At 45.1% G+C, this 27,500-nt stretch overlaps 2 protein-coding genes across 13 annotated transcripts in view; one reads left to right on the top strand and one right to left on the bottom strand.

Moving 5' to 3' along the window:
- Positions 1–409: 409 nt before the first annotated feature.
- Positions 410–24,984, top strand: arhgap17a (Rho GTPase activating protein 17a). Of its 6 annotated transcripts, XM_031844174.1 has the most exons (22): positions 410–927; positions 7,577–7,616; positions 10,865–10,969; positions 11,209–11,241; positions 11,715–11,791; positions 12,354–12,465; positions 13,104–13,180; positions 13,318–13,435; positions 14,108–14,176; positions 14,346–14,427; positions 15,443–15,570; positions 16,567–16,678; positions 16,884–16,965; positions 17,131–17,211; positions 17,329–17,442; positions 17,623–17,714; positions 18,195–18,342; positions 18,684–18,968; positions 19,589–19,737; positions 19,998–20,537; positions 20,648–20,669; positions 22,809–22,894. In XM_031844174.1, the coding sequence occupies exons 1-21, from the start codon at positions 875–877 to the stop codon at positions 20,650–20,652; spliced, it is 2,502 nt and encodes an 833-aa protein (XP_031700034.1). In that variant the 5' UTR covers positions 410–874; the 3' UTR covers positions 20,653–20,669; positions 22,809–22,894. The 6 variants fall into 6 exon arrangements, 5 of the variants coding, with proteins under 5 accessions (XP_031700034.1, XP_031700031.1, XP_031700032.1 ...); XR_004212677.1 differs by having other exon boundaries at positions 19,998–20,669; XM_031844171.1 differs by lacking the exon at positions 20,648–20,669 and having other exon boundaries at positions 22,809–24,984.
- Positions 24,577–27,500, bottom strand: part of grid2ipb (glutamate receptor, ionotropic, delta 2 (Grid2) interacting protein, b) — a 34,801-nt gene continuing 31,877 nt past the window's right edge. For 4 of the 7 annotated variants that reach the window (XM_031844169.1, XM_031844165.1, XM_031844164.1 and 1 more), the window contains one exon: positions 24,577–26,796. In XM_031844169.1, the coding sequence (XP_031700029.1) occupies positions 26,725–26,796 (72 nt within the window). In that variant the 3' untranslated portion in view covers positions 24,577–26,724. The remainder of the gene's footprint in view (positions 26,797–27,500) is intronic. The other 3 variants (XM_031844168.1, XM_031844167.1, XM_031844170.1) reach the window with 2 other exon arrangements.

Below are 27,500 nucleotides of genomic sequence, written 5' to 3'. Positions count from 1 at the left end.
AATTTTCTTTTACATGTGGATCTCTGACTGCTTTTGCATCAAATGGGGTTTCGCCTGTTTACCTACAGCAGCAGGTGGAGTAGAGGGTTTATTTTGATAAGTTAATGCACAATACATGTTACTCTGAAGTGTTGTCCTCTGCAGGCAGAACAACAAGCTACATTACAAATTCATTTTTATGTAAAGTCAGTATTTTTTAACAGTGGCACTTTTTGTTATTGTAGTACAGTTTTGTTTTCTAGCTTCATGTGTGAGCGGGTTTCTCCCGTCAGTGTCCAGAGGGAGGTGGTGTTGTCTGGCAGATGCTCTCCCTCCCTCTCTCCCTCCCTCTCCCTCCCTCTCTCCCTCTCTCTCCCTCCCTCTCCCTCTCCCTCCCTCTCCCTCTCCCTCCCTCTCTCAGTGACAGAGGTGAGCCGCTGCTGCTGTTCACTCGGCTCTCTGCTCTGCTCTGCTCTGGGAGAAAGCCGCCGACTCGGATTATCCAGCTCGGTAACGTTAGCTCGTCGGCTAACGGGTCAAAGGCAGCAACCGAGACGAGCCATGAGAAGCCACTGCTGGAGCCGGTGAAAGTTGGTCAGGGCCGTTCATGCACGGAAACACACTCAAAAGGAGGTTCTCGGATCATGCCGTCGCCTCGACGGGAACTTTTTCTCTAGAATCTCCACTTGGGAAAGGCTAGCTTAGGGGAGCTAGCGAGGCTACAAACTATTTTTAATTGGCTTTTGGGCTCAATGGCTCCTGCTTGTTTTCCCTGTCACAGCGACAGCTCGGAGAATTAAAACGGGGAGAGGCCCCGGGGAACTTCATGACAAGCCAAAAGCCCCGGCTTTGAAGCGTTCACTTCGGAAAGAACCAGACTGGCAAGGGACCGAAAATGAAGAAGCAGTTCAATCGGATGAAACAGCTCGCCAATCAAACAGTTGGCAGGCAAGTATTGAAGTCAGCGTTGTTTACTGCTCACCAGAGAACTAGCAACACACTTTATTTTGGTCATTTAAAGTCTTCTGTTTAAGAATACTTGTCCTTAACTTTGTGGCAGTGGGATGTTGAAGAGAAAAGAAGAGAAAATCACATTAACTAATCTAATCAGTTGCTGCACGCAGACTGTGACGACAGTCTTTCATGAATGAATGAGTCGTGTTTAAGGGGTGACAACCAGGCTTAAGGATTTGACTGTTGATTTAACAATCTGGATGTGTGGGGGGATGCTTTCCTTGCTGTCTGAACCCAACCAGATGTCCTCCTCAGAAGACTGAATGAGCCATCCACGCCGTGGCAGCACTGCCAGGAGCCCAGTGATGAGCTCCTTCCTTTGGACCGGGTCTCCTTCTTTCATCATAAGGTTTAACTCTGCTGTCACAAAGCGTGTAGAGGAGATGGATGTCTGATGGATTTAGGAGAGCATACAGTAGGGCATGTGGCCAAAGGCAGGGATGCACCAATCCGTATTTTATTTGATATCTGAGATTTGTAACAGGACTAATGTGCTGCAGCGGGCGGATGAGCTGTTCTGCACTCTGTGATGCACTCTCCACCATAATGTTCTCTTTCACTCAGTAGCTGATAAAGTGGCTGTATGAGCCTCCTCCATTTGTGAAACACGAGACGCTCGGCTTCAACCAGGCATCCAACTTAAAACATATAAAAACAGATTAATGTGATGGATAAGTGTCTGTCTGCCTCCACTCCGAGCATTCTCTCCATCTGAACTTGTAACACACCGCAGTGCCTAAGCTATTAAGTGAATGAACAACAAAAGAGAAAGCATTCTGCAGTGTTGGGGCTGGTGAACTAGTGCCACTGTGCTGGTGTGTGACGGCACACACACACTGTCCCTCTGTAAGCGGATATCTAAAGTAGCGATGGCTTCAGCCTGGCCTTGTGTGGAAACGCCAGAGGATGTTCTCATCACGAGAGGTCGGCTCTCATGATGTGTGGCGTTCTGTGTGCATGTGTATTTTGTGCTTGTGTGTGTGTGTACATGGGTACCAAACAGTGGTACCTCAGGTGGACAGCAGGTGCACCCGAGTAGTGGACGGTACCAGGTAAAGCTGCCGACAGGCTGGAAACAATAGTGTGTCATCTTTAAATGGGCGGAGGCAGCGTTTCCACATCGATTATAGTTTCCACATTCAGAAGCATGAAATATTCCCCTGGAACATCAGTTGCCTTTTGTAGTTGCTTTTCCTGCAGTTCATATCGCCCTAAAGGGAACACATGATGCTGAGGACAAGGTGCTGCTATAAAAATAAATAAACTACCAAGTAGTGCTGGGCGGTATGACCAAACATTTCTATCACGGTATTTTTTTAAGATTCTGGCGGTTTAACGGTATATCACGGTATTTTTTTCCTTGACCGTGTTTTTATATAGGTTTATAGTGGCTAACTCTACTGTCAGGAGTACATAGAATATACTCACTCTTTCACTCGCTTTAACGTTACTGGTTGACGGCCTCGAATCCGACGACCGTAATCGCATAACGTTACACTCTTGGTATTCCAACTCATGTTTTCTGCTGAGGTGATGGAGTAAGTTGCTCGTGTTACCACCAGCGGCGACAACAGCGGCTCGACACACTTTGCAATATATAGTCTTTTGGTTTACGTCGGATTTTTAAAAACCAAAACACTTCCAAACAGCAGACCCAGCTCCTCTCTTGGGCACAGACTCTATCGATGCATCTCCGGTCTGTCATTGTTCATCCTGCATCGCTCTGTTCTGTTCATTAATGTAACGTTACTGTAGAGACGGAGCCTCTCCCAGCTGTACCCAGCATGCTGTTCGGCGGTGTAATTTTATAAATGTACAATTATTAGTGTTACAAATTGTTTTGTGTCATAAACTGTTGTGTCGTGGTGTTTTGCCCTGTTAAAGAGCGTTAGTTGTGGGTTATTAATTGTTGTGTTATAAAGTTATAACCATGATTAGGGTTCCCTCTCAATACACTCTAAAGAACTAGTGCTGACCGTTGAGCCCTTGACGGCGAACATTATATTTTGCTGCCTGATGAAGAGTGACAGCAGTTGCTTCGGCTATGCACCGGTATGGCATGGCGGTGTGTGAAAAATTAATATCATACGGGAAATTAAAACCGGTATACCGGATGAACTGGTTATACCGCCCAGCACTACTACCAAGGGGAAAAAAAAGAGGCACAACATTTGCTTTGCAGTAAAATATAGCTCTTATTTATTTATTATAACACAATGTTTGGGCTATTGCCCGTCATCAGAGCAACAAACATTTTGAAGAAAGTTTCTGCTACTTGGGGCGCAGCTGGAATACTCATAATTTCCTCCCTGCTGTGCACCAGCAGTAAATTAGAACTGGAGAGTGTAATGCAGAAAACAGACGTATGTGTGTGTGTGTGTGTGTGTGTGCGTGCAGTGGTTGCTAGCTCTTCTGTGTGTACACAAGTAGCGTCCAGCCCTCGTATACACGATCTTCTGAACGAGTGACCTGTCAGCGTTTGGATTAGGGCGAGCGAGCACGCTCTGCTTTGTCCATTAATTTCAATGCCGGCCTCGTGCATCGGCGTCTGCAAAAATAAAAAAAAAAAAGGTTTTGGATCACAGAGGCCCTCTCCGCTGCCCCCTGGGTTCCTGTGATTGTGCAAAGGCAGAACACTGTGTCCAGCGAGCAGCCGCTCTGAGGAAGTCTCTCCTTCTTCTTCTACAAACAGGAAGCTGCCTCCCAGAGACGTGCTGGTGTTTTCTAGAGAACGGGAGAGACACATCTGGGGAGATTGATGTGGAGAGTGAAACTGAGGTGCACGTGACTCATGCCAGGGAACATAACAATGATTTTTATGTCTTTGCGGAAGCATATTTTAGTTTGCCATCTTTTGAACTCTCTGGCCCCTTATATACATGTATGCTGCAGTGGTTAGATGGTAACACCTTTTTAAAGGAGCTAACATAAAAATAGTCACACTCAATCATTTCAGGGTGACATTTAGTCACATGCGCGGGATGCCTCACTGCGAGTGCCTGCTAACGTCAGTAGAAATAATGTAATTTTCATACAGTAGGAGCTTATTAAAGCAATAGTTTGATGTTTTGGGAAATTCGCTTTCTGGTGGAGAATTGGACGAGCACATCGATCCAACTCTCAAATGTGTCGGTTGAATACGAAGCTGGAGCTAGTGCAGGTGCTAGGCCTGGAAGATCTGCTCAGGGTCCTCTATATGACGTCACACATTAGCTTAGCATTAGTACTGGAAACGGCTAACCTGTCCAACGGTAACAATAACTGTCTAACAGCAAAGTGTCAACAGTTGCGTTATATAATCCTTATTTGATACAGCAACAGTCTCGCTAGCGCAGAGAGACCTATTGTGTCTGGAAGTCCTCGATTCACTTGAGATGGAGTCGTGTTGAAAAGACGCTCTCCCCACAGGGATCAGCAACATGTCACTGTTGAATTAACGAGGACAGGCGACACCGGGCGTCCCCCCCCCCCCCCCCCCGTGTCTCACCAGGCCGGGGCCTCTGGGGACAAAGAGGGTGGGATACCTGTGTGGCACGGCAAAAAATGAGGACGAGAATTTAATCATGTGGATCACAATAATTCACCTCCGTTACAGGAAGGATGTGCTAGTGGGCGGTGGTGATCATTATACATTTTCACGATACTAGAGCTGAAACAATTTGATAAAAATGAATTGACAATCATTTTTATAATTGGTTAACCGTTGGAGTCCTCTATCAATCAATATATCTTCTGTGATAGTGAACTAAATATCATTTAGGTTCTGGACAAAACAAACCATTTCATGGGGTGTGTTGGGAAACTACGATTGACTTTTGTTTGCACATTTCTCATTCATTAATTGTTGCAACATTGTGCCAAGAAGGAAGCGTCCAGCTTTGACATGCCGGACAGGTTTGGCTTAGATTCGCTTCATCTCTATACCACAACAATACACATTTGATAAAAGCCCTTCAGTGTTTATCCCCACGTTTTTGCTCGTTCTTGCCCTGGACCGATGTTTGCTGAACAGCTCTCATAATCAGCCACATTACGGAGGTTGTATGAGCTGAGTCAGTCGGTTCCACTCCCAGCTCCTTTCATCTGGGTGCAGTATCCATTACCTTGTGCCTTAAGCTGCCAACTGCCGCTAGACGCCGACCCTCCCTACCTCTCAGCCCTGCTGATTGTGTCGAGTGGCCCGCTAACAGCCGCTCTATTGTGCTTATGTCGGCGGTATTCACTTACTCCCCTTCCACTTTAATAGTCCATCGCCATGGTTACCACTCTGATGTAGTGCGGCGAGCCTCTCGTGTTGTTACGAGAAGTCACGTGACACACTTTCTCTAAAGGCCGCGGCTTCGACGAGGCCCCGACGGGGTCAGCTCTGTTCGCTCCGGGTCAGCTGATGTCAGCGAAACAATTGTTTTGTTTGTTGTTGCTCGTCCTCACGGCCTTTTTTTCTTTTTTTGGGCCCCTGTGACACGGTGCTTTTTTCGGGGTTGGTTCACACAAGTGTTGCTTTTATACATATACAGTATACATACGTGTCTTCACGTGATCATTCAGTTATAATCGGGTTAGGGCAGTAATTGCAAATGTCATAAAAACACTTAAAGGTTTTTTTCCGGCTCACATTGTCGTAAGTAAGCAGAGCTCAATTAATAGTGAAAATCCAGTTAATGTTGCTCCATTTTTTCAGCTAGAGTCCCAGTTGGATTTATCCTGTAATCTGCCAAAAACCCCTCAGACATATGTCCCGCTAGCACCTCGATAACCAAGGTTATGGGGGAAGTCGAGCTCTTCTGTGTCCACGCATACATGGCGAAGGATCAATTTGCACAGGCGGTGTGTGATCCACAGTCGTGTATTCATGACAGCATAAGCCTGCTTGATGAATACACTGGTTTGAAAGACTAGGCCCCTGACAGGACCACATAAAGAGCTCTTCAGCATGTAGACATCACCAGAACATGGATTCCATATTGTGGCTTTATAATCACGCTCTGTACGTGCGTGTGCACATTGCAATGTGTGTGTGTGTGTGTTTGTGCAGCTAGCTGGAAGTTTTGTCTGTGGGTTATTAGGTCCTCAGTCACTCCCTGGCTTGGCTATGGCTCTCCTCCAGAGGAAATCTTTCCATTCATCCCCAGCCTCTCTAGATTAATCTGTTTTGGCACTTCTAGGAGTCTTTAACCTCCCCCCCCCCCACCCCACCCCCAAAATCTATGTATTTGTATTTCTTTCCTTCGAACCCCCCAAACTATCATCCCATCTCTGTCAGTCTCTTTCTGTTTCTCCCTGCCTGTGTGTTGTAATTGAAAGCAGCTGGGGACGAGGTTACTATAGTTCATAGAGCAGTTTTTTTTGGAGGAGGGTTGCGTTAAAAGTTCCAGTTGCCCAAAATGTAGGCAAGCCACTGTATACACGTCTCTTCAGTCAGAAGGCTGAACTTGACACAACAATACCTTCACAGTCTTCATTTTGCGTAACAGTAAATAGAGAAAGTTTATTCCACATTATATATAAATGTATGTAATTATCATATGCAACACTCAACTTCCTCTCAGGGTAATTATAAAAATCGAACACATAATTCTATTTTAATGAAACGTACTGTCTCGTGTTTGGGAAATTATTCTTGTACGCCATTTTTTTAAATCGTTGTTTTGCTGTATGACAATAAAAAAAAAAAAAGATGGAAGTTCTTAGGTTTGCACCGAGATATCTGAGGCAATACAGACGTTTTTTTAAGAGCGTCGTGTAGCAGCTGACCGGCATTAGATGCAGTCTCTGCATTAATAGCATACAAATATTCCGCCATCGGATATATTCCTTAAGTTACGGCTCGCCATCAACTCAGTTTTTAGCTCCAAAGCATTGAAGCATGGCCTCATGTCATATTGGCATTATCCTTGAGTTGTAGTATCAGAGTTGGTATCAATAGAGTAAAAGTTGGATTGACGTAGTTGGATGTTTTTGCTTTTATAATCCGTGTTAAAGTGTTTGTCTGCAAATATACCGCGATCTAGGGCAGCGTTTCTTTTCTCACAGTTGCAAGCGAACGATCTTGACCCACTTGACTGCAGTGCAGAAGCCATCAGCCAGTGTGCGGAGGTGTTGATAAGCAATATGAGTTCAGCCTGTGTTTCCCAGCCTTCTCCCTTTGAGTGAATAATCTATCCGACCTCTTCTGGTCCAACTATTAGTTTGCTATTAATAGGCTCAGGCAGAGCAGAGCTGCATAGCATTGGCCACTCTGTGCACGACACCCTGAGCCTTGCTAGCGGTGGCTTTTAAAGAAATGAACACTCTCCTCCTGTGTGATTTAGCTTAACTGTGCAGTCGGAAGACAGACAGGTGTTGCCTCCGGCTTGTTGCGTGGCCGGTTGAGCCATGGCAACACGCTAAAGAGACCCACCCTTTCTTGGATGCCCACTTCAATACTGAGCGTGGAAACCAGTCTTTTTAATCAGTGGTGTCATTTGTCTGGCGGATATTTTCACTGTGACTGCACACTGCGTTGATGTACAAATGACTTATCTGCTCTGGTAGTCTGTCGGCGCTAACCTGTGTGCTCTCTGTTGTCTTTTCTCACCCACAGAGCGGAGAAAACAGAAGTCCTCAGCGATGACCTCTTACAGGTAAATCATTGATCCGACCGGAGAGCTCTGAGCAGCTCTTAACACTGCAATGGCTGGTAGGCAGTGGCTGCAGTTACTGTCCATGGATAGTTTTTGCTTCAAAATACCTCGTAAACTATTTCTATGTATGTTAAATTAAATAATTACAAAAGGTCAAACGTCGTCATGCTCAGCGACGGCGAGCCTATCTCCATGCTTGTAGTGTTACCACCTGTAATTTTCTCTTCTCAACACCTGTTAGACTTTTTCTTCTTTCCCAGGAAACTTCTGCTACAGCTGTGCATTGAGTTCACTTATCTTCATATTACAACATGACTGGTACTGGATGCAGAACAAACACCAAAAGCAGTGAGCACGTCTGATAACGTGCAACATTCCGACTGGATTTATTTGGCAGGAAAGAGTCGGATTGAAGCTTAATGAGCAGCTGGACAACGTGCTGCTGACCGAGGCCAAAATAAAGAATGCAGGTTTCCATGCCAGCCAAACAGCAGCTGATAGCACTTATTAGAGCCTCCTCTCTGGTTGAAGATTGCTAATCAGTGGGTGTAGCACTGGGTTGAAATTAGGACATGCAAACGTCTGGGACACATGGTTGAGAAACACTTCTGTAGTAACACCAAGGGCTCAACAAGCTGCACAGAGATCAGTGACGCTGTGCTTATCTATATAATATATATATATATATGTTACATAATCTATAAAGCTCTACGTATGCTGGTGCAGGGATTTCCCCGGGGCAGACAGCTGGTTGGAACAAAATATCGGCTGCTCAGCGAACACATTCCAGGGATGAAGATAGTCTTTGTGTTTTGAAGGGGAAGGTGTCATAGGTGTTAAAACAAACTCGGCATTACTCCGTGACAACAAGCCGAGGCCACGATGCCTTTTATTGTTGTTGTTCTTCTCCCCACCCTCTTTTTGTAGCTGGTGGTGCATAAGCATACAGCGCTGACACAACTTTTTAACGCCGTCTTCTGTCTCAGGTGTTGAGGTGAATATGGGCAAAAGTGACAGCTAGGACATCAGAGTGAGACTTTGAACAATCGTTCCGCTTCTGTCTGGAAATCCGTGAGACTCTTTGCAGTCTCTTGTTTCCCACTTCACAGGAACCGATGAAGGAAAAGGCAGTGAGGGATGGAGCGGTGGAAATCACTCAACCCCTTAATTCTTCCGATAACTGTGTCGCTCCTCACACTTAAAACTGACAGTTTATCCTTGTCCTGGAATATTCATGCAGTGTTTATATGCAAGCTATTTTTTGACTTTTAGTTTTGGTGTACTTACTCCCCCTCAACCTCCAGCGTTCTTCTTCTAATTCACTCAGTGTAATCTTCCTTTAATCACTTCCACCTAAAAAGTAATACGGGTGCCTGCTTGCATGCAGCCTCTTTAGTTGGGTGTAGCATTGTATAAGGTGGCAACCAGCTGTTGTTATCAATACATCCCTAATACAAACAAAGGGTATTTAGTTTTTTGGCACCGCATGATTCCACACTTACTGCGTCATGTTGTGCTATTTTTGTTCGTTCTGTTCTTGTCCAGACGTGTTAACATCCTCTCTTAGGAACCAATAAACAAACACAGGCAAAAAGACAGACACCCTCTCTGTCTGTCTCCTCCCTGTCTATCCAACTCCGTGTTGGGATTCCCTGCTCTATGACGCATCATGGGATTGACCAAGTGTTGACCTCATCACATAGCGGGAGGAAGAAAAAACACGCACCCTTAACACGCACTCCTTCGCATATTTCATTTTTTCGGACTGTACGGTGTTGTGGGTCTAACCCCAATTTGTTACAATGGAAGGAAGAAGAATACTCCCAGTGCCATGTAACCCAAACCTTACCAGTACGCCCACACGGGGAACTTCGTCCCACTTAGAGCACAGGGAGGGGAATCCCCTGCTCGTTCAGTACCAGGTACTAACCGGGCTGCGTCTAACAAGTGTTCCCAAGCCTATAGCTTATTGAAGTGTGTGTGTATGCATGTGTTTGGCAAGTTTAGATTTGACCCAGCTGTTTGGGGAATGCTGGGGGCCACCATGGGTCGGGAATGACGTCAGCGGGAGGGAAAGTAGGGGAGGGGGGTGGCGTTCGGAAGGCCGATATCTGCAGAAGGAATTCCTGAGATCCCACTCCGTTCTGTTTCTGGAACACAATTGTCTGGTATTTTGGTTGACCCTCCCTGTGCATTTGTCTTCCTCCATTTCTGCTCAATTTGTTTTGCCCTTGAGACCTCGATGTTCCCATTTATATTTGGAACATTGTTTGTCCCAGCTCTTTAGTACATGTCTGTCCCTTTTGAGACACTTGTAGACCACTCCTTTCTCTCGCCAGTTTAGCTTTTTAGTCTTCAAAAAAAACTGAAGACACACCTGTTCTGTTTCGGAAGCGGCGCATGCAACCTGCTTTTGACTTTCTCACAAGCGCTGCCAACTCAAACCAGTTTTCTTCGCATCGTCCGACTTTTAAGTAGACTCGAACGGTAACTTTCAGTCATCGGCTCTATTCATGGGGAAGTGACAGCCGGCCTAATGTTGACACTGACTGTCCCAGTCGGGCACCTGGCACGACAAGGACAGCGAATAGTCGTCCTGCGGAGTTTCAGTCGGCCTCTGTCCTTAAGCGTGAATAGCTGTGACTCTCATCAATGACAGTATTATCTCTCGTCAGCCTAACTGCACAGAGTGGATCTGTGCAGTTAGGCTGGCAGACAGGAGGAAGCCTGTGTAATCCAAAAAGGACTGTTCAAACCCAAAGAGACCCTCGCTCGCGGTCACAGCCCAGCGGCCGTTGCTACAGAGACACTTCCGATGAGTCATGTGTTTCAAAGATAACATTCCAGCATTGTTCCGCGGGGACAAGCCTTATCAATCATGCATGAACTCTGACCCCCGACTCCCTCAAGGCAGCTACAAATCAAATGTCTGCGAGAAACTGGACCTCATCAGCCATCAACACTGCAGACACAGTGTCGTGGTGCTTTATAGAGACACGGTGGGGTTCTAAAGGCTGCGTGCCGTGTGTGTGTGTGTATCCGTGTACTTGTACTGGAACAAACACAGCAGGATGTAGTACTTGGGTTTCATTTTTAAAAAGCTACGTTTCCACGACCAAATGCTGAACTTTTAACAACACAAAGGCTTCGTATAACCTGCAGCTTATACATTGTTGCACCTTGCTGTGGGATGACTTATGATGACGTATGCTAAAGATCCGTACTTGCATCTCTTGTCGTCTGCACAGATCGAGCGGCGCATGGAGTTGGTGCGCGTGGTGTCCCACAACACACACAAGCGGATGGTGTCATGTCTGCAGGGACACATCGGTGCCGACGCGGAGAAGAGACATGTGAGTCATCAAGCTGGTTGCAATGAAACATTTGTCACCGTAGCCGCAGTTTACCTTTTTTTTTAAAAAACGAACCAGATCATTCGCCTGTCCCAGGATGTGTAATGATTATTTTTTTGATGTCACCTCCCACGCAACTTTTTTGAGATGTTTTCATTCAAAGTGTCCGTAGCAGGCCTGCAGTCTATGATTTGTCTTTTGTGTTTTCTACCCCACACCACCCACAAAACGCACCACAGTCCGTACCACGCCTCTATACAGGAAATGGTCAGGTAAAAACACAGATTACTTCTTCCACCTCTCTGGTTCTCAGCACCACCACTCGCTCCCGTTTCCCATTCAGACGTCTGTCGTCTTTACTCTCTATGCATGACACTTTTGCCTTTGGGATTCTCTGGTAAAAAAACAGGATGTTGCCCACTCATAAATGTTTTGCACTGATGTAAACTCTGCAACTGTAAGAAAAACAAAACAAGCTCCAGTGTTTGATAGATGTCTCACTTCCCTAGTTGGCATCTAAAATCCCTTTTTAACATCTGTATTTTCCTCCTGTGCTCAGAAAGCTCTCTTCCTCTTCCTGACTGTGCATTTACTGCTCAATGGAAATTCCTTGATGACTTTTCCATTGGCTTGAACATCAAATACTGAAGCTACTGTATAGAAATGGGTACCTTTTTGTGCATATCTAGTGGTTTATGTTGCAATGGAAGTCTAATCATTGTCTGCATCTGTCCCTGTGTCGCAGAAAAAGCTTCCTCTGACCGCACTCTCCCAGGCGATGGTGGAAGGCGGAAACCAACTGGGAGAAGACTCCTTGATAGGGTGAGTTTGCGATCGAGTGACAGGCCACGTAAACAATTGCTCCTCCTTGGCAACTGTTGCTAGTGGAGCAGATGCACCCCCAGAGAGCGTGAAATATGAGGCCGTGCATCCCGGGGCGAGCAATCGTTCCAGTTTTCTCTTTGACAGGGACTTTCAGCAGTTCCCTAAATCTACGCAGCAGCCATGTGTCTGTCTGAAAGTAATGAGGAAGGGAAAGTACACGAGGTGGTCTGTCAGCCTTAGACTGGGTTGTTCTTTTTGTATTTCAAGGCTCGGGGGTTTCATTCCTGAATAACACTGTGATTCATGATCGAAAAGATGAGCTGTCACTAGGCCACTGTGCTCCAGGCTGGACATGATGACGATTACCGACTGGAACAGAGGAAGAGCTTGGAACAGATTGTCATCCTTCTGTGTTGTTGTATCTTGTCAGGAGAGGATGTGTGATTATGACGCTGGATGTCACACCTTCACCTAATAGTGAGGATGTGATAATCGGGCATAAAAAAACGACTTTAACACCCTTCTCTCTCTCTCGTTGTGCTGATATGTGTGTTAACAGGAAGATGATGGAAGTGTGCGGCGAGGCAGAGAATCGCCTGGCATCAGAACTGATGCAACATGAGCTGCAGATAGAGAAGGATGTTCTGGATCCTCTCAGTCAGCTAGCAGAGGTAAGAGACCGCACACCTTGTGGACACAACGGCAGCTCAAGGGAAATATTAGAAATTCTTCCATGGCTCTTGGCTTGTTTTTTAAGTGCAGTCACACACATACTATTTGCTTTCTTTGGGCTAATCATAGTGGAATGGATTATTTGTTCGCGTTTTTGCATTTGTTTATCTTATCTCTCATTGTCCTGTTGTGTTATTGCGATATAGTGAGGTTGGAGAACGAGAAGTAAAAAAACAAAACTGATTCCAATCCAGTCGTTACAGACTGTGGTTTTCCAAACACGAGTAACTGTTGGCTATCAGACATGTGTGTCTTTGTACCCATAAAACCTAGCATCTGGGCCTGTTTGTACACCTGCACTTGTTGTTGCTCCTAACCAGCTGCTCTGCTGTTTGGTTCGGAGGGGGGCCAAGACCTCTTGCTTTAGTAAATATCTGCCTTTAAGTGTCGATGTTATAGTTATCACTTCCTCAACAAAGTGAAGTAAGAGTAAAAGCCCCACCAGTTGGTGTATTTCTATTATTTACCATTAGAAGGCTCATCCAGGAAGAACAATCCCAACAATTGTCAGATCTTTGTCATTCTAACTTCTCAGGCTCATTCAATTTGTATCTGTTATGGATGTAATGTTTTGTAGTTGGACATTCCCAACATCTTGAAGCAGAGGAAGCAGCTGGCCAAATTGGTGCTGGACTATGATTCTGCCAGAGCAAGGTCTGTCCATCCACAGCTCACCGTGTCTCTCTCACCGTGTCGTATGCGTTGAACTTGTTGATGTTTTGAGGACTTAAAACAACTTCAGGTAGTCTCAGTTACATTTCCCAATGTGCCTTTTGTCTTTCCAAACTCAGATGGTTGCAGGCAACCAAGTCGATAATCTCAGGAACAAACACTCAAGCACTGACGGCCAAGGCTGACCTCCTCAAGGAGGAGATGGATGAGGCCATGAACAAAGTGGAGCTTTGCAAGGTAACCGGCATGAGTAAGGATGAGTGGGTGTGTCTGTATAAGAATACTTTATTATAGTCTTGTTTATCAATATCATAGCAGGCCATACGAGAGGGCATTTATAGAGTTAAAGCAACTGGTATTAGGTCTCATCAGATGTTTAAACTGGGGGAAACGAATAACCACAGCAACCACTGGACTTCCCAAGACCCTTGGGCCCTCTGACCCAGTTTGCTGACACACACACACACACACACCCACACCCACATATACACACACACACACACACACATATACACACACACACACACACACACACACACTGAAAATGCCCTGTCAGCTCACTGCGTGTGTGTTTGCATCTATTGAACTGAACCACTGGCTGCGTGAAGCGTCAGGTTTTCTATCCAGGAAGTGCAGAGCCTTGTGTTTCCCCTGCAAAAGTTTCCCCTCCCACTCTCATTGAGTGCTGCCAGCAGCAGGAGGATTTATGACCCATGTAGTGCACAGACCAGCGGCTTAGCTGACCACTGACGTCTGCCCTTGTGCCACACTCGAATGTACACGGTCAATTGACGTACGACACAATGTAGTGGAGATGACTAAAGCTGCACTTTGTCTCATTGACTGTTCTTATTGTAAAGCACATTGTGACTGTATTAAGATATGAATTCCTTTGTTTTTTTTTATCAGGATCAACTTGCTGCAGACATGTATAGTTTCTTCTCAAAGGAAGGGGACTATGCCTGCTTCTTCGTAACAGTGAGTACAGCGTGTCATCAGCAAGCCATAAAATGGTGTATTTGCATGAGTAACTGGGGAGCACAGAGCTGGACAGCTATCTCATTCCCTTTGCTGGTCGATGTCTTTTACTTCTCATCTTCATCGACTCGCCCTTGTCTATCTCTCCCTGTGGTTTCTGTTTGTGCAGCTCTTAGAAGCTCAAGCCGATTACCACAGAAAGTCTCTCACTGTCCTGGAGAACGTCCTGCCAACCATCCAGGCTCAGCAAGGTATGATACACGCAAAACATGCCTTTATGCATACACCAGCTATGAACACAAAAACAATACAGCATTGCAAAAATATAAGACGTACAAGAAGGCTCTGTGCGGTACGTAATATGGAACCACTATACGCATTTCCTGAAGAATGCACCTTTTCCCCGAGTGACTACCCCTGTTTTTCTGTGGCCCCTGTGTTGTTTGGTATCCCCTTTAAACAAACCGTCTCCTGTTGGACACAGGAGAAGTGTGAGAAGCTTGCTCAAAGGTGAGCTGACAAGTAGTTGCTCGGAGCAGAGAACACTTTCCTGTTCACTCTTCACATTGGCAGGGGACATAAAACCAGCTACCGTCCCCTTCGATTACATCACTCCGGTCTGTTTTTCTAATGTCCAGAAGCTAATTGAAGCAGATTTTTAAAAGAATAGCCTTTTTGTTTTCTCCGCTCTCCAAAAATATTCGAATGTTCCATTTTACAAACATAATACCTCCTTTTTTTTTTTTTTTTTTTTTGCAGCCGTGACGATGGTCTTATAGAAGGGATCTTGTTTTATTTTTTCTGTGTTAAACACATGTGGTCTAAACCAGACGAGCCTGGTCTCCCAGCATGTGGCAATGACTCATGAACTCCACACACACACACACCTGGGTTTTGCAACCCTTTTCACTAGCACATTAGCGCACACACACACACACACAGAAAGAGGACTGAACAGTCACTCCTGCTGGACGAGGAGGAGCATGTGGTTATTATTTGACGGCACCCTGAAGGGGGAGTGACTGGTTGGGAACTGGCCTCAGGGAGAGGTTTTGACCCAGAAATCTGCCATCTGGACCAGCAACAAGCTCGTTCACACCAAGTCCTGGGCCAGCGCTGATTTTAAGAAATAGTCTTTTATGTTGCATGCCGGCATGCTAGACGATACACAAAAATGATTGCAACAGCAGAAATAATGCAAATGCAATTACAGTGTAGCATCACTGCCTCTCCCTCTCCACCAGTAATCTCTCTCTTTGTTTTCAGACTCGTGGACAGAGAAGCCGGCATTCGGCACTGGGCTGGAGGAACACCTGAAAAGGAGCGGAAGGGAGATCGCTCTGCCAATGGAGGCCTGCGTCATGATGCTTCTAGAGACCGGCATGAAGGAGGAGGTAAAGAAGTTAATATGTGGAGAGATGATCCTCCACACCGCCCTGTTCGTAGCATCCTACGTGATCGTTCTGCTGTATGGGTAGAAAGATGCAAGCATCGATCTGCCGAGTGAAATCAAAAGACTGAAAGAACTGAAAAGAAATATGAACGCACATTATGTTCAGATGTTTTGTTTATCAGCAGATGATCCTCTTTCAGAGGTCACTTCTTATCTAACGCCAAGATAATTCCCCGCATTTTGTTTGCTTAACTGACATCACTGTTCCTTTTGTGTTCCTTCTCTTGCCATGTAAGTGAACGAAAGCGCTGGCATAGCTCATTAAAAGTCACACGGAGCTGTGGCTGTGATTAGCGGCATAATTGAAACCAAGCTTCGGACTTTGTTTTGTTCACACGAACGTCTTGAGACTCGAGGAGAGGGCTGATAGACGAACCACAGACGGGGGGAAACTCCTGCGTCTCTGTAACGCTGTTCCAAAGAAACTGTCGGCCGTTATGCTGCAGTGCAAGATTTATATGTTTGTGATGATGTGTCCCTCCCTAGTACAAATTTAGAATACAATAGAATCTACTTGTCTCCTCTTCATAAATCAGAGTGTGTACATGTCAGAGTGTGTACAAAAAAAAGAGCTACAGTGTGCGAGCTTTAACTGCAAAGCACATTATTTGTCGACCTGCATTCATTCCCTGTGTCATTATGGTGTGACGATGGCCTTTGTTTAAGCGTCAAAGTGAAGAGCGTGCTGCGCTGCGAGTGGTGGGTGTGTTTGTTTGCCTGCTTTAAGGTTTCATTATGTGCAGCTGGCGGGGGGGGGGGGGTGTACGTAGTGGATTTATAAGGACAGTATCTGTAATTGAGTGTTGGGGGAAGTGAGTGTGTAGGTTTCAGAGAGCGCACAGGGTCTCTTGTGTGCGCACATTGAATGCCCGCTTGTGTCTTTTTGTTTGCTTTGCGATGTGACTGTGTTTATTCGTTTATTCGTGTGTTTTGTCAGGGGCTGCTCAGAATCGCAGCCGGGGCGTCCAAGCTAAAGAAGCTAAAGGCAGCGCTGGACTGTTCCACTTCACAACTGGAGGAGTTCTACTCCGACCCCCACGCTGTCGCTGGTACGTCCCAAACCAGAGTCATGTTTGAAGTTTGTTGTTTTCCTGGTGTATTACTTGGAGCAATTCTACAATTTATATTCTGTTAGATCCAGAAACGAGTAAGGGTTGGATACTAAGGGCAGTATAAACTTATAACAGGCGATGTTTGTTCGCTTGGAAAAGAGGCTCAAATATTCAAACTATATCTGCGGCTGTGTGGTTTCAGGAGCTCTGAAGTCCTACCTGAGGGAACTCCCTGAACCTCTCATGACGTACCAGCTTTATGATGAATGGATCCAGGCCTCCAGGCAAGGCTCATAACATTATGACTGGGATTAAAATGTATCAATGTTGAATGGGTCTGTCGGTGTGTACAGCAATGAGGAAAAAATAGGATGATTCATTTGGGACATTTAGCCATCTGGAGACTGACCTAATAATGTGCTCCGCTATTTCCTTTTCTATCTCTCCAGTGTGTCAGACCCAGACAAGAGGCTCCAAGCGCTGTGGGTTGTATGTGATAAGCTACCAAAGAACAACAAAACCAACCTGAGGTTAGTTGTTTAAACCTACTGAGAGAAAAGGTCCTGATGGCAATGCTTTAATGTCTTCTTTTGTACGAGACACTGTTAGCAGCTGTGCTCATTCTAATGCCCATGTGTGCCTCGCAGGTATCTGGTGAAGTTTCTAGCCAAACTTGCTCAGGACAGCGAGGTCAACAAAATGACTCCTAGCAACATCGCCATCGTCCTCGGACCCAACCTGATGTGGGCCAAGACTGAGGGGTGAGAGGGGGATTATGTGTCGGTCGATGCGTAAAACAAAGGGAGTGTAATAACCTCTGAGAGGCACGGTCCTTGACCATGGGTGGTGAAAGAGGATAGCCGGTTATTTTAGCTAATTTCAGCCCCTCCGTTATGTTAGAAAAGCATCTCATTTCTGCTCATCTGTACATGTCCACCCAGGAGTCTGGCGGAAATGGCTGCAGCTACCTCTGTGCACGTGGTGGCCATTGTGGAGCCCATCATCCAGCATGCTGACTGGTTCTTTCCGGAGGGTAGGTTATGTGTTTCCTCTTGCAGCAGTTTGTAGCCAATCGGGGCCTATTGTACACCAGGGGATTCACGGGGAATATATACGATTGATATTAACTGCCTAGAAATAAAGAAAGAGTCAGCAGTAATCAAGCTCCCAAGGACCAAGATTAACATCGCTGCTGTGTCTGCCCTGGCTCAAACTGTGGTTTGTGCTTTTGGAGGTCAGCCCAAAGGCTGCAATGAAAACTTAGAAAACAGATGTGATATATTCCCCTTAATCGAGTTAGTTAGAAGAAGTCAAGTACCAGTATGGTGAGCTGCCCCTTTTTTAAGATATTTTCCATTGGTTTGTCACCACCATTATTGGATAAAGACTGTCACAATTATTTTATACATACGGCTTCACTTCTTTGGTTCAGACAAGATGGCGACTTCCTGCCCCGGTTTTGATGCAGTCGTAACTGTAACCGGTTGTCTTGCCGTCTCCGTTTCCCATACAGACGTGGAGTTCAACGTGTCCGGCATGTTTGCGATGCCTACGCCTGCCTCCAACCACAACAATCACCTCGATTACGACAGTGGCACCATCGAGAGGAAGAGGCCCGGCAGCATGGTGGGACCGGAGAACGACGCAACGCGCAAAGACAAGTAATCCACCTGGAGCTGCTTAGCACCGTTACTAGAAACCGCCTTGTTTTCCACGTCTTCCCACAGCGTTCCTGACTTACTCCAATGAATTGCTTTGGAAATAATTTAGCCTTTAATCCAGCTGCTTTTTCTGATCCCTTTCTGTTGCTTCTAAAACATAATGGTAGTCGGTTTGATAGAATCCTTTAAAAATGATCCTCAGCGCTGTTTTTAATTGCTTCTGTCTGTGTGCTCTGGGGTCGTGGTGATTCTCTCTCTCGTGGTCATAATGTGACTTTTTGATCAAAGCTTTGGTGTTTTTTGTTTTTCTCCTGCACTGTCTCCCTGCTCTCCCCGTGTAGCACCCCTAACAAGTACTCGGACCACACCCTTCGTAGGGGCAGTAACACCTTAGGTAGAAAGCAGCACACCTCACCCGCCTTCCAGCCTCCTTTACCCCCCGTGGAGGCCCCGGGGCAGGGGCACGCGGCGGCGGCGGCGCAGGCCCCCCAGCCCTCGGCTGAGACCCCGCCGCAAACTCAGTCAGGGGGTTCAGGGCCTGACGCTTCCCAGCAAAGCTTGGCACAGAGTCTGGCTGCGCTCGCAGCCGCTCAGCAGCTTCTAGCCCAGCACACAGAGGAGCTCAGGTAAGGGCTGCCTCTCTGCATCTCTGCTGCAGGTGCAGAATGACACAGCATGCCATACAGACCGACACAAATGCTTTTATACTTTCAGTGTTCATGTTTAGTGCCTTCTCTGAGAGGTCTGTCTGATTGGCACCAGTTCCAGCTATGCAGACGTGTCTGACTTCGGCCCCCAGACGCGGCTACAACAATGGCCGCTGTCATTCCGCATAGCATTCACTCCCAGGGCCTCTCGACTTCCCATCCCTCCGCTTTCCCCCCCAAATCACTGGAATCAGCAGGAACCTCACACTAACTGGTCCAAACTGCTTTGGAAAGCCCGGACATTGGTGCCTGTTATGCAACGTCTGAAGGGTGTCTTTGATTTAGCTGCTGAAAGGACAACCTTCATATCCAGACAGATTGGACTATTCAGCTCAGCATTCTTTAGGTCCCACAGACTATGTTGGGAAAGGCACATTTAGATGAGACCCCCAGATTAGAGTAACCTAACCTTTTAATTAAAAAAAAAACACACAGAGGTGGATGTTCTTGTATAAGCATGCTTTAACCAGAACTTCAGGAAGCAGTAGTATGCAGGTTTATAAGACTTTCTTTTTTTTTTCTTTCTTTTGTCTCTAAAGTAACTCAAAGCAACGTGACTCCACGGCTGGCCCAACCCCGCTGCTCCAGAGGAATGGCTCTGGAGGAGGGGGACACGCTGCAGGGCAGCTGGGCACTGGGTCCCCCGGGGCTGGATCCATGGGGCCCAGTCCGCATACGATGCGTAGAGGTAAGAGTCTGTGTGATTATCTGGTTCCTGGTCACAGGAAGCCAAAGGCAACTTTTTTTTTTCATTTTCTCAAAAGGCTTCAATTCAATTCATTGTCATATTATTTTGTTTTTTTTCATTCTTTAAATTATGGATTATTGCACTCAATCTGAGCGTATAAATTGTATCTGATGACATTTACAGATGGACGTAGCAACGTATGCTGTCAGATATTATATTTGTTATTCTTTTCCACCAGTAATCACAAGATTTACCATCAGTTCCAGGTACCAAGAAGCAGGCTCCTGCCCCTCCCAAACCAATGAACCCTCCACCCAGCCAGCCTTGTAATTCAGTGAACCACGCCTCCTCCTCCTCAGGCTCGTCCCATTCCCTCAGCCCCAGTCCCAGACCCTTGTCCAGCCACTCGCCCACCTCTCCCACCTTACAGCCGTGTGCCACGCCCAGACGCCACTCCAGCAACCAGCCCCCGATCCAAGCACCCAGCCACCCACCTCCAGAGCCCCCGTCACCGGCCAGCCCTCCAACCCAGCCCGCGTCACTCGGCCAGCCCGGTGGGGACCAGCAGGGCTCGGACCCCTCGCCTCCGGGCACCCCGACCCCTCCAGACACCCCTCCGCCTTCCGCCACTGCCCAGGATGTAGCTCCTCCGTCCCCGTCTCCCTACCAGTCTGGCTCTCTTCCCCGGCCGCGACCCGTCCCCAAACCCCGGAACAGACCCAGCATCCCACCGCCCCCCCAGCCCAGTGCACTAGCCGGTGACACCAATGGGATCTGCGCCACTACCTACAAGATGATAGGTGAGTGGTGTCTCTCATTTAGTTACTGCAGCTAAACGTTCACCGTTTCCTCTCTGCTGAATACGAATGTGCTCTCTTTCTAACACTGTTGCATTGTACAACCTCCACAGGTTAACGAGGCACTTTTGAGAGGTTTGTTGTTATGAACCTTTTCATTAGCAGCACCTTCTCTTTTTGTTTACCTCTAGACATGTTATTGCCTGCTGCCTCCATCAGTCATCATGTGCCTACTGAAGCCCTGATGCACGACTGTCACACTGTGTACCACAGGGCCGGATCCCTAAATTCTATTGCTTTACGTACTTACATTAATGTTGCATCTCCTGAACCAACACTGGGCAAGATCCTGTTCCCTCCAGAAGGTTCATGAATCAGTAATCTAATGCAGAACTTCATTTTTAACACCAGAAAATGGGGGCATCGGTTGAGCCGCAAAAAAAGACCACCGTATGCAATATGACACGTGTTCCATCAGGGCTATCGTTTATCATGAGTCACTCATCGCCATTCACAGTCACTGAAATGTTATATCATTAGTCATACCATAAGGGGTTAAAGCTGAGGCCAAATACAGGTTTACAAACCCCCGACCGTCGGTGGGTCGACGCCGGCAGCAGCCGTGACCGGACGCTGTATGTTTTGGTCCGTCCGTCCATATGCATGTCTGTCACATCCTTGTGAATGCGATATCTCAGGACCGCCATGTTGGAGTTTCCTCAAATTTGGCTCAAACGTCCCCTTGGCTTGGTGGACTGATGAGGATTTGTTGGTCAAAGGCCACTGGGTCCTCACATCTGTCCCGCCCTCATTGAAAGCAAAACCTCAGGAGAACGCCTGGAGGGAATTTCATAACAACTGACACAAACATCCGTTTGGACTCGAGGATGAACTGAGGATTATATTATTATTATTATTATTAAAATAACATTTTTGTAGCACACCTAACTGTGACTTTATGGCATACTGTACTATGGCATACTAAGGTATCACTTTTTTTGGCATTCTATACAACAACCTTTATTACAGTTTTTATGGCATATTCTATGATGACTTATTTTTGACATACTATACTATAAAACATGTTATGGCATACCTTACAATTACATTATTATGACAAACTATACGATGACTTTTTATGACTTGACATACATCCAATCACTTTTTTTACATACTATATTATGACATTTCTCTGACGTACTACACGATGACATTTTGGAAGGCATACCCAATTGTGAGTTTTATTTGACAGATTATACTTTGACATTTTTTAATGGCATACATTCAAAGACGTTTATGACATACTGTAGTGTGACATTTTTGATTGCTTTATAATCAATGACTTTTTACATGACTTTGTTTGACATATGTGTGGCAATTTATATGTCTTACTAAATTATGACATTTACACTGACATAATAAACTCTGACATTTCTTATGACATACTATATATACACTATGACATTTTGTATGATTTTGTGAAATACTATACCGGGCCATTTTTTCACTTCACTTCATTTATTATACTACTCTGGACACAGACATCAACATAAGCTGCAGCTGGTTGGCGGAGTCACACAACCGCAAATCAGTAATTCTACTTTGATAATGTGAATAATTCCATATCGTTATTCATTGTATGACATGATTCATACAATGTGTCCATGTGTCAAGCATGTGTAACTCATGTGCATGTCCTTGTCTTGTCACTAATATCCCGGCTGAAGATGATACACATGTTCAGATCGAACAGTCGGCTCTTATGTCACACACACGCAGTCAAAGATTTAGCTCTTTCGCTAATTCAAATCTAAGACTGTAGATTCCCAGTTCTGATCACACAGCCGAGGAGATCAAAACTGCTTCACCACACTTCACATTTTCCATCCACTTTCACTGCTTTCAGTGTCTGGTGGAACACCGCCACCTGCTGTTCAATAATCCGCCCCCGGCTGTGGTGCTGCTGCTGCTTCAGCTCTGGAAAATATTACACGGCTGCATTGAATGGCATAATTGCGACCGCTTTTCATACTCCGGGGACAAAGCCCCACATGTTTGTGATTATGGCCACTGTTCATATGATGTGGGCTTAAATAGTGCATTTATCTTCTGAGCATGTTTATGTAACACATTAACCATGAGCACAAGCGGTTACTGATCTTTTCTAGTAGATTCAATCATGTGCAAAACATGTTTATGATAATTATCATTGTTTGTTCTTCACTGTCTCCTCAATGTGACTTTTTCCCCCTCGTCCTCTGTCTTGCTCTCTAGACCCGGCGATGTCTTTCAAAAGGCTGAGTCGAGCTTTGGTCCCCGAGTTCGCTGTAGACCAGCAGAGCGCCTCCTCCTCCTCCGGCCTGCCTCCTCCCAAAGACTGTGACCTGGACACTGAGAGCACTGTCCTATAAGGAGGAGACCCCCACGCACCTCCTCTCATCGTACGCACGCCTCACGTAGACCGCTCGTGTTTCGTCCCGGGCCCATATCTGCAGCCCTCCTCTGCCCGTCTTCTTCTCCCAGTCCAGCCTGTATGGAGGACTTTACTGTGACTATAATGCCCCTTCTGGTCCACCCCGGTGGAAGCCCACAGCTCTCGGTAAACAATGGCTATGATAGTGTATTACGTTGAATAGACGAGGTTAATGCGTGTTGATTTTATTTTGACAGGGAGCTGCTCTTTTAGCCGATTCTACAGCTGATGATGTCAGTGTCTGTTTCATTCTCAGCTTTTTAACCCGGAACCAAATTATGCAAGAATTTTAATAATCAATTAATCATTTTTTGGACTTTTTATAGACCAGATGATTGAGAAAATGATGAGCAGATTAATTGCTGCTCAAATCACCACATTGTACCAAACCACCACAATCTTCAGGTAGCTCTGGTTTCCAGTCTAACTGTCACGATCCATGATTTACTTCCAGTCCTCCTGACCTCCACAGAGGCACCAGATGTGGTCCTGAGGAGACTTAGTGACGCAAAGCCTCTGCTGTATAACGCAACACACCGACGCCACCATTCATCTTTTTACTGCGCTTCCTGCAGATCAAGCTCCAGACAATCGCACAGCAGAGGGCCGCTGATTATGACATCAGACAACTGTGTCAATGATGAGCAATACAAGGCATGGGTACTGACCGGGGGAGGGGGGGATGCCAAAATGACTCGTTTTGGAATTTGGTGTATGGTTTTGTATTTTTTTTTTAATGTTTTAAAAAATGGCCTTAGAACGAGCAATTGAAAAAAAAAAGAAAAGAAAAAAAAGGTATTTCTATAGCATGGGGGGGGGGTCAGCAGGCGATGTAGAAACCAAAACTGTTGCTTTAAGTGTATCTGGTGACTGCAGGTTTCCGGTCTTCTCAAACACTTGATTTTTGGATGGAAACCTCGTCCTATGTTGTTCCCTCACTCCTGTATGTATTTATTTACAGATTTAAAAAAACAAAACACACATTCCCTGTGGCTTGATGTAATTAATGCAGTCTTTAAATGTAAATCATGCCTTATGGGTTCCTCCCAGAACATGTAGTAAGCATTACATATTTACTGTATGGAGAATATACTTGGCTCCGAGTATTACAGTATTTCCAAGAAGCCGTCTTTGGCAACAAGTATGTTTCAGGGACGTAAAGGAAGGTGATTTGACCCTCTGCAATAGAAGTCTTGTATCGTTCCACAAAAGGTTGTGTATTTCATGTGTTTTGGTTGATTTCTCTTGAGTTGTATGAGCAGAAGTAGCAGGATTAAACACCCACCCAGCCTGAAGAGTCAGTATTTTGCCTTTCTGTTTTTGCATCGATCTTTGTGTTTGGGGGGGGGGAATGTAGTGAAAGGGCACTTCTTACCAGCCTGAACAGAAAGATGCATAAACAAGCTGATGTTGCACTTGAGCGCAGGCCAATGAGGGGTTTCCTAGTGAACTGGCTTAGTCTTTCCCACTGAGCTGAGGACATGCTGCGCTGTTAAACCTCGGTAGTGATGTGGTGTTAGATTTTTTTCTTTTTTTTCTTTGCCAGGTCAAAAGATTAAAAATGCTTTGTTGTATTTTCTGTGCAAGTTTTTGCTTTTTTGGCCTCGGATGTAATGCGAGTGAGTGTTGTTCCCAGAGAACTGACCCAATATGGTACCGATGAAGAAAGTCTTGGATGCTGCAGTCGCCCTGAAAACGAGTTTTAATTTGTTTCTTCAGAGACGATCGAGCGTTATAACCCCCCCCCCCCCGCTCCTGTACCTCGCTGCCTTATCCCCGTGTATTAAAGGGAGCTTGGCATCTCAAAGCTCTGCAAGATGAACAAATGCCATTAAACTAGAATTGGTAATGCTGCATTTTAAGCTCCATAGTTTTGTATGTATGCCGTCTGGTGAGCTTAAATATGGAATAAAAACATGTAATATGTATGCTTGGTTATACACCTTTCCAAAGAAAATAAAGTACATGAAGAAACTATTTAAATCTACTGATGTTTTATATGTTTGTGTACAAACAATAACAGCAGTTTTTACTTTCAGGCATGATATAAGTTTTATAGATCAAAAACATGTCCTTCATTTGAAAGCATTGAACAAAACGTAAAGGTGATGAAAACATATAAAACGGTTATAAAAGGGAGCCTGTAGGCAACCAATAAATAAACCTAATGAGACCAACTGTGTTTACTTTAAACCTAAATATCCAGGGAGGGGAAACTACCAGCTGCACATCTTAATACATTAACTGCACCAACATGCAATTGATTGGGACAAGACACACCGTTACCACACTAGTAGCAGCTAGGATTGCATGTTCACGAGATCAGTCGCCTCGTGACCCTGACTAAAGCTGCGCATAAAGAATAAATAAAATGACACTTGAATAAGAAAATGAACTAAAGACACACAAGCATACAATACCAAATGGAAAGTGATGAGCTGTGCATAGCAAAAACTGTACATTTACACTCAATAGTTCATCAACATAATTACAACACAGCTACGGGTATTCTGTTCGTTAGATGAGTCAAGAGAAACCAGAAAAGCAGAAAATGACCATTTACAGGTAGTACAGGTTTTTTTTTGTTTCTTTCCCACATGCGCATTTGACATTCATTCATTCATTCAGCCACCCACTTGTTGAACCCAGGCTGTGTTCACAAACAATCAAGAGATACTTGACAAAGTGCCAGAAGCACACAGCTCAGCCCAATCACAATAAAGCTGCCTCTCATCTTTCTGTGCTGACGAAAACAAGACGCGCTCTATGAAACGGACGCGTTCACCATGTGCTGATGCAGTGAGTGTTGCCTCGCTGTGGAAGGTGTTGTGAATAATGTTTGGCAAATGAATACCTTACGGAATGAATTTCGAGTCCACGCAGGCAAAAATCACACCGCTGATGCTGAATGGCCGATGACGAAGGAGGAATTATTATTGAAATAAAACCATCTATTTGAATTTATTAGAGGATTAAAAAATACTGATGGACATTTAGTTGTGCAGGGTTGCCAGTTACTTAATGTGGATACATGATGTTAGAAAACACTCCGATGTCTATCATCTCTAAATCAAATCATGCTGTATGGGAAGCAGTGAGAGCACCGCTGGAGGAAACATCTGGCTCTGTACACGCTAACTAAACCACACCTGCCTTGCCTCTAGAGAACTGTCGTCAGTCTACATCTACGCTTAATCTTTACAATTTTCAAATATGATCTGATAGAAAATATAAACTTTATATAGTCATGTATTAAAGTAATCTAAATATCCAGACCAGTTGTTTTTATTACTTACATCTCATTGTAATGCAGCATCAAGATGCACTGGAGCAATCAAAATGTGCGTGTATGGTTTCCCTCATGTAACTTTTACTATCTACTACTATGTCATGTTTGTATTAAAGATGTAAATAATGTAAAGACTGGTTTGAGTCATCAGTGTGCGATGAGTTCCTGTGGACACCTGAATGTTCCTGCTCTACCCAACACCTGAAATAACAGTAATATAGCACACGGAGCACTCGTTAGCTGTTGTGACTATCTACAGATAAATACAGCGCATCTTCATTCTGTTTGCTGAAGCAGACGTGGTCTCTGTTCCCGTTGGGTTGAGTGTCTCTGTGCGTGATCTTGGCACTTTGGTTGTGGAAAGCAGAGTGAAAACAGAGCCGACCGGCCTGTCGATTTGGCCAGACGTCTGCCCGCATTCCTTGCCTTTACCAGGCCAGAGGGGAAGACAGTCGGGGACTTCTGGGGTATTCTGGAGTCTGGGTTTCAGTGAGGGCTCTCTGCAAGACACAAGTCATAATCTCAGGTGATTTATACTCATTTCAACATATTATTTTCAGATTTGGAGCACATTCGGTTATTCCACAGATGGCATCACTTCGCAGCTTAATCAATTCATGTCATAAAAAACTTCATAGTATGGTATACAATATGAATGTCAACATACAGTTATGAATGTCAACATAAAGTCATAGTATAATATAACATAGAAATATTATATAAAAAGTTATAGTATAGTGTGCCATATCAAAATGTCAAAAATGACAGATGTCATAAAAGTGAAACTATAGTATGTCATAAAAATGGCATTAAATGTTACAGTATAGTATAACATTAAAAAATCCCAGTAAAGTATGCCAAATAAATGTGATAAAGAAGTCATTGTATAGTATGTTGTAAAGAAATGTCATAGTATAGAATGTCATACAAAAGTCATAAAAACGTTATAGTATAGTACATCGTAAAAAGTCATCGTAGTAAAATGCAAATTGGGTAATCTTTTCCGTAACATAAATTCATAGTATACTATGCCATAAAAATGTCACAGTATAGTGTGCCATTATGATGTATGATGATGTCTGTGTGAAAGCACCAGCTGAACACTTAATCTGCTGAATATATTAATCTATGAGCTGCTTACCTGCAGGAACAAGTCAAATACATCATTGCTGCTTCTACAGTCACAGCTGAAGAGTACAGCATC

This window comes from Anarrhichthys ocellatus, unplaced genomic scaffold (assembly GCF_004355925.1).
Source record: "Anarrhichthys ocellatus isolate YVR2014 unplaced genomic scaffold, GSC_Weel_1.0 scaffold4, whole genome shotgun sequence".
In the NCBI taxonomy this organism is placed as follows: domain Eukaryota; kingdom Metazoa; phylum Chordata; class Actinopteri; order Perciformes; family Anarhichadidae; genus Anarrhichthys; species Anarrhichthys ocellatus.
The sequence above is the reverse complement of the archived record's forward strand: the minus strand, read 5'-3'. Positions and strand labels throughout refer to the sequence as shown.